General features: G+C 36.0%; 1 protein-coding gene across 1 annotated transcript; it reads left to right on the forward strand.

Annotated features, from left to right (window-relative positions):
* Window positions 1–10,461: 10,461 nt before the first annotated feature.
* LOC130748485 (60S ribosomal protein L9-like) lies at window positions 10,462–12,971 on the forward strand. Its single transcript, XM_057601711.1, has 5 exons — window positions 10,462–10,759; window positions 11,056–11,178; window positions 11,304–11,372; window positions 12,615–12,681; window positions 12,849–12,971. The coding sequence occupies exons 1-4, from the start codon at window positions 10,526–10,528 to the stop codon at window positions 12,660–12,662; spliced, it is 474 nt and encodes a 157-aa protein (XP_057457694.1). The 5' UTR covers window positions 10,462–10,525; the 3' UTR covers window positions 12,663–12,681; window positions 12,849–12,971.
* Window positions 12,972–14,174: the final 1,203 nt, after the last annotated feature.

Here is a 14,174-nt window from a genome sequence, read left to right on the forward strand (position 1 = left end):
TACGACGATTGAAATATTTACGATCGATAAGTTTCAAACTGCCTTATCAGTAACTAATTTGATTTGGATGAAAATGGTATCTTCATGAAAAGAACTTCCACTTTTAATTTATAATGCTCTTTGAAATTAACAATATTCCGAAATGGTAAAGATTAAAATATTGAATCATGTGACTTTTTAAATGGCGTTCGCAGTATTGTCTTGTATGGCCCAAATAGATCAAAAGGCTTCTTCCCACCAATGTGTCTTTCTCATCCACAAAGATAGTGAGAAGAGAGGAAGAAGAAGAAGAAGCAAGTGTAAGGGAGGAAGAAGAAGTAAGTGTAAAGAAAGCGTATTCTCATGTAACAGTGAAAATTTTAAATTACTAAAAATTCGTCAGTAATCTAGACAGATTCATCAATGTGATTCTTAATAAGTTATTGAATATTGGGGTCGTCAGTTGTATTGCCGACAACCATGTTTGTCGGTAACTTCTCCGCCTAACTTTTTATAATTTTTTTTTAAAACTAGTGTTTTTTACCCGTGCGTTGCACGGCGATTAATTTTATTGTAAAGATAAATCAGTAGTAATGTGTTTTTAACTTAGTTTAGTCTCTTTTCAGTAAGTATATATAAAAGATATGGAACAGAACATATGTTACAAACATGTAGATGAATTGACCATAGTAAATATATTTATTCAATGAGGTTGTAGATACCTCACATGGACTAACTTGAATAGAAATAAAAAACACGTTTTTAAGTAATGCATTACATGGAAATTGAAATAAGATAAAAATAACAATGACAGCAACATGAACCCTTATTCGAAATTGTAGTCCATGGTTAATGATAAAGACTTCATAACCGAGCTTGTTGTCAATCAAGCATATTTGTGCTATAGAACCTAAAAAGGAAGGGAAAATTATTAGTGTAATAATCAGTAACTAATACAAATATAAACTGTGTATAATTTGAAAGTGTAAGCTAACCTTATAGAAACGTCTATACACCTTCAAATTAGATGATCAATAACTTGCTTGATATCTTTTTATGCTGTAAAACAATAAAGAGATTAACCAGGGCCGGTCCAACACCAAATGAGGCTTAAAGCGAATTTTAATTTTGGGGGCCTTGAAACATGTTTGATCTAATATAAAATTTTGTTAATTTTAATTTTGAGGGCCTTTTTTACTTAATAAAAATAAAATTGGAGGCCTTTTTTACTTAAGAAAAAACAAAAAAAAATTGGAGGCCTAAAGCCCTTGCTTGGGTGGCTTTACCCTTGGGCCGGCCCTGAGATTAACCATATCAGTTTTTCTATTTCTACCATTGAAATTGAAATTAAATGTAAGATAAATAAACACTTACATGTCAAATATTATCGAAGACTTCTTGATACACTACGTTGCGTGTAGTGTTAGTTACAACTCCTTCGTCATCTATGATGAGCATCTTCAACCCTTTTCTAGATTTAACTCTAGAAAGTGCAACATATAACTGCTCGTGAGTAAAGACAGGTCTTAGCAAATAAAGTCCAACATGAGATAAAGATTGCCCCTGACTTTTATTTATAGTCATTGCAAAACATAGAGCAATAGGGAATTGCCTGCTGGAATTTGAATGAGATGTCAGAATTAGATGGAGTTAAGCTCATCCTTGGAATAAATGTTGTTTCACCCATATTGTTTCCATTCAAAACAGTAGCAACAATTATATATTTAGTCAAAGCATTGACTATCATTCGAGTGTCATTACACAACCCTGCAGCTTGGTCTATGTTTCAAATGAGCATGATAGGGACACCGGCTTTCATTTTAATTGCATGGTTTGGAATTTCAGAGCATTTTAAATCATTTAGGAATTCAGATGTAAACCATTCTGCATTGACACCCGAATCTTCGTCTGACTTGCACGGAGTATCACTACTCAAATATTCCGTTTCATCACCAGGAATCATTGCTAACATAAAGTTGTTGATTTCCTCTACACATTCAAGTGTTGGTGCAATGATCGCTCTTTCTTGAAAGAATGAATTTTTTTGCAAATTATTTGCAAGTTTTGGATATGCAAAATTAACTAATTCAAGCAACGGTTCCTTACACTATTCAATAAGAAGATCTGGACGAATCTCAATAAGTGTTTCTTCCTCATCAATCGTTTTAACTGTACCATCTCCCACTTGAAGCAACTAATCTGCAAACTCTTTTATTTCTGCTGCTGAAGAAGTCGATGTAGCATTTTGCAATTTCATATTAATAGTCAGCTTCATTACATTGCAATGCTTCCACAAATATGAAGAATTGATAGCTGAACCGACAATTTCTGAACGACTTCCTTTGGAAATAACTGGAAGTATTTGTCTAAAGTCGCCTCCTAGTACCACAACTTTACCTCCGAATGGAATTTCATAACCATGGGTAAACTGAGTCTTCATAATGTCATTAAGAGATCTGTCTAAAGCTTCAAAGCAATGTTTATTTAACATAGGTGCCTCATCCCAAATAATAAGGCTTGCTTTTTTCAATAACTCAGCTTTTGGGGAACCGTGACGAAGATTACAGGTTGATATCTCATTTATTGAAATAAGAATTGTAACATCCTGACTTGACGACTGGCCTCACGGTAACAACACGAGTCTTTTCAGCGCGCTTTGTCCTCACTCGCGCGCTTCCCGGGAAAACTTCCCAGGAGGTCACCATCATAATATTGCTCCAAGGCTAGCACACTTAACCATGGAGTTCTTATGAGTTGGGCTCCCGAAAAGAAGTTGCAACTTGTTGTTATGGGTAGTACAATCAAATCATATATGCCTTCCTCAACTGTATAGTCCATCCCTACACAGTCTCGGAATACCTCTTGTTCGGGTGTGGTGCGTCCCTCCACATAGAAGGCGATCAATCCTCGCCCTTCTCAGCTCAGGGCGTCACAGGCTAATGTAAGGCCCAAGTTTTTAAACTTATGCCAACTAAATAGAATCCTATTCACGATTAGGGTTGATGTATCGTGAAGGGAAACCTGAACTAGAGTTTACCAAATGAAATAAATTTATGAAGGAGAAAGTTCAGGAAAAGTCAAAGGATTGTATCGAAGTCGATTTAAGTTATAGCCCGATCGTTATACGCTTAAACCTAGGTCAGAAACCCTAGTATATAGCTAGTTTTCACTTATATGCACGATGGAAGTTAATTCCAAAAATCTTCAGAGAAATGTTAGAACTTCTCTTTTTCCATATATCACAATCGTTTCGAGGCGAAACTCTAGAATCTACGAACGTCCGATTCCAATCATCGGAAGTTTGCCGAAACCGAAACCCTGGTATTTCAAAACCCTAGAATCACCCGACAATGAAGACCTTTTCTATTCAGAGCTTCGAATGAAGATTCCACACGCGTACACCCATTTCTCTTGATGATCTCAATCTTTCTTCAGAAGGAAGTTTTCTATTCCGACATTCGATGCAAAAAGCAACTTATCGGGTAAAATAGTTTTACACCGACTTTGCATTAGTTGCCAAAAATACAAGGAGACCTCATTTTAGTTTTGGAATTCTTTCGTCAAAACCTATCTTAGAATTCATGGAGAATGACGCCGGAAAAATCAGATTCGCGAAACTTTCATTTTACCGCGTTTTGCCAAACTCTATATATAGCCAAGAAATGAGAAAAAAACACAAAAACTACCCATTTCTTCCCAAGGAGGCCGCGAGTTTGCTAAGGAGAGGAGGAGGAGAGATTTTCTTCATTACTTGCTTGATCGTTGATTAATCAGTTGCTACTTCAAGGTTTCGAGGTATAGTCGCTAATCCTTACCTCTGATCGCTTTTTCCATAGCTTTTCTATAGACTTTTCTGAGCTGATAGTTTTGAGGTTTTTGCAAAACTATCCTGAATATTTCATTTTTTATTCTAAACATCTTCCTTATGTGCCCAAGATCACTTCTGCCGGATTAGATTTTCCGTTATGTCGCCGGATTTCCGCCGGAATCAATTTATGCCTTAAATACCCATTTTTGGAGTAAAGCTTCAACCTTTAGGCTGAAAACTATCGCCTTAGCTTAGTGCTAGTAGGATTAGTTGTCATAAACGTCGTTAGTAACGTCCCTGTCAAATTTGGTTTTTGGGATTTCAGTTTTGAAATTCTAAGTTAAAAATCATGACCAAAATACCCCTGCGACAGTTTTTGATCCGATAATTTTTCCGAGTTTAGAATACCCTTAGTTACGGCTAATGATAGCATAGGAACCAAGTTTGATCGAAGAAAAATCGAGCCCCACAATTACCAAAAGTGGCCGAGCCCTTTAAGGGGGGAGGAGGAAAATTCCTTTTTCGAAAACTTGTCCTTTCGCGCTAGATTATCGTACTTCGAAGTATAAGCTACTTCGAGTAACCTTAGTATCTATTGTTTACTGAGTTTCGGACTCATTGTGATTGATTTCTGTGGTTTTGCTCTAAAGGTGCTTTTGAGGAATTTCCTGAGGAGCAAGGCATAGAGTGTGAAGGAACGTTTGAGGAGAACGCTGGAATAACTATAGGTAAGGGCAACTTACCTTGCTAGTTAATGCTTTAGGTGTCGATGAATTCGACTTGATTTATTGTTTATGCACTTGTTTGTGTTTGACTGGTAAAATGTTTTCTGAGGCTTCGGCTGACAATGTAGATGATTCATCTACTGAGTGCTTTTGAGATTGAATTTCATGCTAAGTGCTAAGTGGGTAATTTAGGATGTGTGGTGCATGCTTTATATGCTAAGTGCTACGTGGTTATTGAGTAATATGTGGATATATGACATGCTGGTTGATTGGGTTGAGTTATTTATGCTTTTGTAATGAAATCTGAGATTCAGTGTAGTGAGAATAGCGGGCAGGTCATGCCGATTTTATTTTGAGAGTTTTGAGAAAGTTTGATAGGACGAATGAGATTCGGGCCTTGTTATGGTGTTTTTATGGATCGAGACATTCTCTGGAGTCATTTGGGATTAGGAGATCCCGAGGACTTATAAGATTTTGCGATAAGACTAAAAGGATATTATTTTGTAAAGAAAACTCATAAGACATTAAACAACCTCTAAATCTTCAAATAATGATATTAAACTCGAAAGGAAGCTTAGGATGCAAATCTTAGTTTTTGGAAAACGAGAAGTGTCGTCGGATCCAAGTGTTGAGAAAGTTGAGAAGTTTTGAGTATGTTGATACTCTTGTGCTGTTGGAGCAGCTGTATGTGTTGTTGGGCTATCCTGGGGATAAGTCCGGGAAATTGATAGTTTCAGAGTATGTCGATACTCTTGTTCGTTGAACAGTTTTGACCATCGGATGGAGATGAGTCGGATGATTTGGAGATCATCATGAGATAATGTTTATGCCTTCGGGTACAGTTATGCCTTCGGGTACAGTTTATGCCTTCGGGTACAGTTATGCCTTCGGGTACAGTTTATGCCTTCGGGTACAGTTATGCCTTCGGGTACAGTTTATACCTTCGGGTACAGTTTATACCTTCGGGTAATTCGGACATCGACGGGGGATATGATCGACCGTGAGGTTAGGATCGACCTGTTGATTGTCGGGCATGGCGGAGGGAAAAGTCGACCCGCAGGGTTAGGACTGATCCGGCTATGTCAAGGTGGTAAGTGACACTCGAGGGTTATGGTCGACACAATGCCAGTGTTAGGACCGACTCGATCGTGCCCAGCCTACTCTTTCTGGAATCGTCGAGAGTGACGTTGCATTGACATATCATGCACTCTAATTATATTCGTTGGGGATTTGGATGAGTTGATGTTGATGAACATCGTTATGTGTTTTATAGGAGTTGATGTTGATAAACATCGTTATGTGTTTTGATGAGTAGATGTTGATAAAAATCGTTATGTGCTTTGATGATTGAATTGTACTAGAGATTTGATAACATGCTATGTTTAAACCTTAGGGTAGACAATGCAGAATTTATATGTATATATACAACATATATATATATACCCCTTATACTTTACCTGTTGTCTTGTATTCTCTATACTATATTCCGTAAGTTGACCCTTGCACGTGCTACCTGTGTTTGGGGGGCTATGTATGCCCTTTTTGTCAGATGCCGTTGACGGATTGTTTCGTGGTGCTTCGTCGTACGGGGAAGACCCGGAGCGAAATGACTACTACTGAGCCTTCGACGTGGACCCGGACGGAATGCATGACCAGATGAGGGTCGACGATGGAAGTTTAGGGATGGGTGTTTAGAGTCTACTAAGGTTGGGTGTTAGTGTCATAGCTCTGACTTATTCTTATTTTGAGGGCTTGTGTTGCTGACACTTGACCTATCCTTTTTGGGATTGTACATTTTGCCTACGGGCGTTACACTTTTCTACTTTCCGTCACTGGAGGTTACTCGTGACGAGGTCGCTACTTACAGCGGGGGCTGTATTTATGTTATATACTAGTTTTGTTATCTTTTGTTGGGAGTCTATTTCTTTCAGTCTTTGGTTCTATTATCAAAAAAAAAAAAAATATTTACGTTTTTCCGCATTAAGTTTATTTTGGTTACTAAAGTGACGCCACCGAAATCGGGGTGTTACAAGAATAGCAAACCTTGAATGAGCAGTTCTACCTCCAGGTAACAATAGGGATGCAATTCCGCTAGATGCGACGTTTAAGACGATAAGGCCCCTTGAACGCAAAGCAGCAGATAATGTATTCCAAACAAATGTTTTTCCCGTTCCTCTTAAACCATATAGAAAAAATAATCCGCCGTTATCAGACAAAACAACTTCCAAAACATTCTTATAAACAATCTTTTGCTTTGAAGTAAGAGAACTGACCAATTCATCATGAATCTTTACCATTTCATCCCTATTATAATTCAACTCATCTGCAACGAATCTATTTTCAAAATTATGAATTTCTGAAAATTTAGGGTATGATAAACATGGAAATTCCTTGAGTGACCTTCCCTTGCCTTGCAATATTTTTTCAATCTCAATCAGACATAAATTCTGTAATTCTTCATCCTCTATACGAAGATCTGAAGGAAATTAAACGAAATAAGGCAAATAAATTAAATTAGAAAATAAAATTAAATGAGAAATATTGATTTTTTTTAGGACTCCAATTACATGAATAATACAGTGTAAGGCTAGTAAAGACTTTCAAGATATCTGGATTTTTCATTCCTATGCTCCTTAGGAAATTTATTCTAGGGAGTAATCCATCATCTATGCTGTAATGTAGAAGCTGAGGGTGTTTTTTTGACCATTTTCACAACACTATCTCTAGGTGCACCCAACTCTTTGCTAAGAAACATATATCGAGTACTCCATGAAATGTCAATGCGCTAGACCAGAATATGGGGATTCAGTAGAATGACTTTACCCAATTTTTTTTCATTAATGCCAACTTCCTCAACTAAATATTTTACTGCCTCAACAGAATTTTTCTTACCCCCATTTAGAATTTTCATCTTTTGAAAGGGGTTGACATGCTTTAGCCCTTGGTTTTTTTCACTGCTATTGACTTGTTGGGAGTGGTGTTTTGAAGAGATCTTTGCAGTACTTGAGAAAAATTTTATTGAAATTGAAGGAGGTGTATCTAGAGCTTAAGTATTGATATCTAAGGTAGAAGAATTGGGGTTGGATGAACTTGATGAGGTAGCACAATCTCTTCTATTTGATAATATTTCTTTTCTCTTTGCCCTAGCCTCAACAGAACCTACCTTCTGAACGTTTTGTTCCATGGTGTAGGTGAATGCACAATGCTGCCTACCACCGTGGATTTTATATATTTTTTGATATCAAATTTCTAATTGATTCCCTAATTAAAAATTAAAAAACCGTTAAATAAATGGAGTGAATTCTGACCTATAACTGTGGCCATATATTGTGAGGGATCCGAAATCTCTACACAATAAACTAATTCTGTTACATATCTGTGGCCATAACTTATGGGAAATTTACTTCAAATTAATTTTTAAACCATAGGAGTAAACACTCAACGATTTCATCTTTAAGTTGCAGGTACCCAACTTTTTTATTTTCAATTGTCATGTTGACTTTCCAGATTGAAGATTTCTTAGCACAGATTGAAATCGGTATATCAGAGTCTTCCTAACGGTCGCATAAATCTTACAACCCTGAAATTCATTAAAATGAGAACATAAGAAATTTATAGATTAAGCAAAAAAGGACGTAAAACATGATGTTTATGTGAAAAGTGATTTACCTTGTCATCCATAAGAATCATGTCCATGGAAAATGGAAGCTTGGATCCGTATAAGCTCGGACTAAGCCACATCGATGGTGGCGAGATCGTCGATTACCATTCGAACAAAGTATATCTCAAAACTAATAGTTGGTAGGAAAAAATTATGAAATTGAAGAATACCATGAGGTGATTTATATAGGAATTTGAGAATTAGGGTTACTGGTATAATCATCTTAAAAAAGGGGAAAAAAAGTAACGAAGAGATTAGTTTGTAACGAAAAAATAATTATATGCGGAATTGAAGGTTCATATTCATTCTTGACTTTTGCTTGTCACGATTAAACGCATAGCATTTGGTGTATATTTGACAGAATTCAAATTTTCCATGTAATTATCATTGATTCCACCATTTTAAATAAGAAATGATTTAAATATGAATAGCATCTCGGCATTTTGGTCAATGAAATTAAAGTCTTTACACAATATGCCTTCATTTTTTTATTTAATGTTATGCGTACACCACTTAATTTTATTGTGGTGTATATTTGACAGAATTCAAATTTACCATGTAATTATCATTAATTCCACCATTTTAAATAAGGAATGATTTAAATATGATTAGCATCTCATCGTTTTGGTCAATTAAATTATTCTCTTTACACAATATGCCTTCAATTTTTTAATTCAATGTTATGCGTAAACTACTTAATTTTATTGTAATAATGATTTGGTCAATGTATTTACACATTTTGCATTCAATTTCATTTAAAACATATTAGGAAAATTATTCAGTTTTTATTGGTTGCAAAAGAAGTCAAATAATTCGAATTCTCCATGCTTACACAGAGCTGGAATTATTTGCTGATTAATGGAAATACTAAATTGTTGATGATGTAAACCCCTCCTCGTTAAGTTTATTGTGTGAATGCATTAAATTGTGAGTCATAAATCATAAAAACAAAATCATTATGATTTGATTATTGGGCCTCCATTTAAAAACTGAAATTAAATTTGGCTTCTATTAATTTGGTCCAAAACAATCAGAAGGTGACACTTGTCATGTAAAGAGGGGGGTGTTGGAGAGTAAATCTTGAAGTGCCAAGTCATGGAGGTGGGGCTCACAGCCTTCCTCTTTTCTAAAGTATATAGATATCATATTACACTAAACTATTTTGACGATCTCTTGATTGCCTGTAAATTTCTGCGGTGTTTTTTTATCACTACTAGAAAAAGGACTTTTCACATCAGGGTTTTCACAACGGTGGAAGAAATACCTGATGTGAAAGATAACGCGGTGGCAATATTGAAATTATAGTGAATTTTTATGATAGTTTTCACATCAGTTGGGAATATGTCTGATGTGGAAAATAATTAGTAAAGACTTTTTTACAACGGTGAATATAATAACCGATGTGAAAGCTAAACACGGTGGCATTTTTGAAATTTTGATGAAATATATTTAACATCAGTGGTAGTATAACCGTTGGGAAAAGTCTTTCAAGATATCACAAATTCACAAACAAACACTGAATCCCTAATTTGCTTTCACGACCTAAACACCAATTCTCTGAAGCTCTCCTTCCTTCCTTCCACGGCCTCACTTTCAGACCACCGATTCTCTGAAGCTCTCCATCGCCGTCGTCCTCGCCTTCCCATGAATCCTCCTCTAATCCTCGCCTAATCCGCCCGAGTGGCCCGCGATCGTTGGCCACACCGGCACCGATGACGCGAACGAGTTCTGATTCAGAGGGTTGCTGCCCTAATCCAAACCCCTCTTCTCCCTCCTCTCCGCCGTCGACCGCCTCTCCCTCGCTCAACAATTTCAAAGGTTTGTCAAGAGCTCACTGACCGCGTCGAGGATCTGGGGCTATAGAAGCTAGGGCATCTTGTTCACAGTGGTGGTGGAAGCGAGCGAAAGAGAAGAAGAATGGAGGGAGCAGAAGAAGGAGTGGAGATGATGCTGGATTCCAAGGACATGCAACAACAGAGCAAAGCCTTCGACAAGCTCACTGAGGGCGTCGAGGATCGCCAGGTCGATTCCACTCGCGTTCAAAAGGTACCTTTCATTCAATCCAACAATACCCTTTTCCCATTCACCTCGCAAAATCGATTCCCTTTTGTTGTTTATGTGTGTTGCGTGTAATGGGTATGCGGTGATTTTGCATGCCATGGCTTCCATTGCTACACCTGCTGAAGTTGATTGGAACGATTCAGTGTTTTAATGTCCATGTGATTGCAATACATAGTAATATAATCATTATTCGACAACTTAGTGTAGGGTAAAACTGCTGAGTCATAATAGTTCAATTTGTACCTGTGCTGTTTCATTTTGGCCTTATGTTTGAAATCCTTTCATCAGAGAATGAAGAAGATCTTTTCATCAGAGACCATGGACATCCCCGACGGCGTGAGCATCAAGGTTGAAGGCCCTCGTGGGGATTCCCAGCTCATCACCGATGAGAACGGCAAGAAGAAGCTCAAGATCGAGGCCTGGTTCGGTACCCACAAGATGAGGCTCATCTATGCCCATTTTCCCATCAATGCTAGCATCACTAATCACAACAAGGGCATCAAGATCCATAACTTTCTACTTTTCGTTCACCCTAAACCCTATGTTCAACTCCTTTGATGATTTCCGTTAAGATTGGTATATGGGTCAGATAACAATGTTCATTTTCAGTCATCTTAGTTTCTCATTTGCTTGCTTGTTTAACTGGTTAAGTGCTGATCATTTTTTATTTTTTATTAACTTTGAACTGTGTATTTGTGTCAATAATGTGCTTTTTTTCAAGTAATTTAATTTTGCATTCGTTTGTTCGTTTAGTTGGGTAATTCAAGTCTGATTTTTCTTGTTGATTAATTGAACTATGGATTTTGTCATTGTGCGATTAGGTGAGGAAAGTGGATATGCTTGATGGAGTTTCCATTGTGCAATCTGAGAAGGTGAAGGATGAGTTGGTTTTCGATGGAAATGACATTGAGCTTGTTTCTAGGTCATGTGCCCTTATCAATCAGGTACAGTTTTTTTTCATTCTATGGATACATGCTAATGCCTGACTTTGTTGTTGTCTAATTTTTGTCTTGCTTGGATTTTAATTTTGGTTATTTTGTTGTTTTTGTTACATAAATGCCATGTTAAGAACAAGGATATCAGGAAGTTTCTTGATGGTATTTATGTTAGTGAGAAGGGGACCGCATTAATAAAGAAGGTACTTTTTTATCACCTTTTAAGTTCATTGATGATTTCTGTAAAGATTGTAATATATGATAGATAGTAATATTCATTTTCAGTGATCTTAATTTCTAATTTGCTTGTTTGTTTAACTGCTCATTTTGAATTCCTTGCTTTTTTCCTAGCTAGAGAATGATTTTTTGAAGAGAGATAAAAGTGGTGGTTATTTGAAAAGAGTTGTGTGTGAGAGTTATTTCTAGAACTGTTAAGAATCATGGCTAGTTTCATTTAGCTGGAAAACATGTGTATGATCTGAACAAATTCTGGATTTGTTGCTGGAAGGGTAGGCTGGTGTAAAGGCATCCCTATGCTTTTCTGAGACATGTATCTGTATATTTGATTCTATATAGTACTTGATACTTGTTGATAAAGTTAAGAAGAGTAATGTGTATGTTGTGCTTGCCTGTTAGGAAGCCTGAAAGATACTCAAGCGTTTATGTGATATACTCACCCGTTGGCTTAAAAAGAAACCTTTGGAGAACCCATTGATGTGGAGATTATAGGAAGCCTGAGAGATGCTCAAGCTTTTTCTCGTAATCATGCTCACAAAGACACTGGTAATTGAGAGTTTATACATGAATTTTAGCATTCTTTGTATAGAAATTATGTTATCAGTACTATTGCAGCTGGACTTGATGGAATTCGTTTAGCTATTTCTACTGCCACTCGTTTAGCTATATTGATATTGATTCCTCTCCCACATCGGTGACTGTCTCTGGCCAGATTATTTTATGAGGTCTCACATTTACCCAAATCTTTTCTCTTTTTTTTTTTATTTGAAAAAACAAGCACTCCTTCATGCTGCTAATTCTGATTACCAAAGTTTCATAATCATCGTTTGCTCATAAAATTCACAGAGCCTCATCCATGTCCATAAAAGCATGATCTGAGTTTTTTTATTGTTGCAGGCCTCAATTGTCATTTTAGAAATTCACATCCCTCACTCCTTAACTGTTTACCTACATCATTTTGTATTTGGCTTTTCATTTTTCTGTCATTTAACAATTTCAGTGTTAGCTGCTTCTTGCTTTTCAATTTTTTATTCTCTTTTAGCCATCCTGATTTAACTCCTGTTTTTAATTTTCAATTGTTTAACCTGCATCTATGTAGAAAAGTTAAGTTTGCAATGGATCAATGTAAATAAATGAGAAAGCTGAAGTTTGTTGATTTAGTTCTCTATTTCTCCCTCATCTTTATTCTTATATTCTTCCATATGTAGGTGGTGAAAAAGATCGTTATGGGGAAAAAGATTGGAGCATGTATTTAGTAGAAAGTCTAAATTAAGGGTATGTGTTTATCTAATATCTATACTTGCAGTTTTTGTGCATCAGATTCATTATGTAATGAATGAGCTAGTTATACTGGTTGAGAGATAGTTAGTGCAATGTACTAATGAAGGGTTAGCTAATGAAAATAATATTCATCCACTTTCTCTCATTTCCTTCTATGTTAGGTTAACAGTGTGTGCTACTTCACTTTCTGTAACTGGAACTTTGGAAAGTTAAATTAGTTATGACCTAATTATATGAGCTATTTCTGAATGGAAAATGTGCTAGGTATGACTTTTTAATTGATTCCAAACATAACTGGTTTTGTTTTTTTTTTTTAAAAAAAAAAAAGACTTTTCACATCGGTTTTGGAATAAACCGATGTGAAATGTGTAGTTTTCACATCGGGTATTTGATTCCACCGATGTGAAATACACGTACAGATTTAAAAAAGAAATTACTAAACAGACTTTTCACATCGGTTGCGGCATAAACCGATGTGAAATGTGTAGTTTTCACATCGGGTATTTGATTCCACCGATGTGAAATACACGTGCAGATTTGAAAAAGAAATTACTAAACATACTTTTAACATCGGTTGCGGCATAAACCGATGTGAAATGTGTAGTTTTCACATCGGCTGTGTACCCGATGTGAAAAGGTGTGGACATACCACATCACCTTTGCTTACATCGGTTGTATACCCGATGTGAAAAGTACTTTTCGCCCGATGTGAAAAGTACTTTTTGTAGTAGTGTATAATGAATGAGCTTGATCTAAATTCTTAAATGCAGATAAAAAGTATATTTATTCATATAAACATCTCTGATGTGAATCGGAGCTTGTCTACCTTTTAAAATAGAGAATTAATTTTTATGTCACCCATATTCATTGTCACTCAATTCTATTGGGAGAGGATCCTAATTCCACTTATAAGTGTGAGAATCAATTACATACAACACTTATGAGTGCGGTGCACAAATTTTACATCTCACACATTAAAAATGTGAAGTGAATGACATGAATGTTTATGAGGGTGATATTGAAATCAAATGCCTTTAAAATACGAAGCAAAAATATTAATCAAATCCTGTTATACTGAACATTTTGATCATTCTTTCTAAAAGGTTGAAATGTCATGCCTCATCATGTATCTGAGGTTCTAATTAAACATTGATGGTACGAACGTTCGGATGCTCACATAAATTATTTTTTAAAGACAATGTGTATGCTTCATGTGTTGCATTGAAAATAAAAGAAAAAATTGGGGAGTTGAATTAATTAATTTAAAAATGTGTGTTCTTTTGGTCCATAAAAATTAAAAAATATTAACTTTGGGATTGGTTTAGTAGAGTATAACAAAGTCTTATACCTAGTAAACTCGAAGGTTCAAATTCTTTTAGAGTGAGGTATTATAAGTGCTTTTTAAACTCGGTTTAGACTAAGCACCATCCACCCACTTAAATATTTGTAAAAAGATTTAAAAAAATATGTAATTCTTTTGGCGAATA

This window comes from Lotus japonicus, chromosome 3 (genome assembly GCF_012489685.1).
Source record: "Lotus japonicus ecotype B-129 chromosome 3, LjGifu_v1.2".
NCBI classification, from domain to species: Eukaryota; Viridiplantae; Streptophyta; class Magnoliopsida; order Fabales; family Fabaceae; genus Lotus; species Lotus japonicus.

Coding starts and splice junctions, on each gene's coding strand:
- LOC130748485 (XM_057601711.1), top strand. CDS start 10,526: ATGAAGAAGATCTTTTCATCAGAGACCATGGACATCCCCGACGGCGTG. Junction 10,760..11,055: donor TCCATAACTTTCTACTTTTC/GTTCACCCTAAA, acceptor TTGTGCGATTAG/GTGAGGAAAGTGGATATGCT. Junction 11,373..12,614: donor GGACCGCATTAATAAAGAAG/GTACTTTTTTAT, acceptor TTCCATATGTAG/GTGGTGAAAAAGATCGTTAT.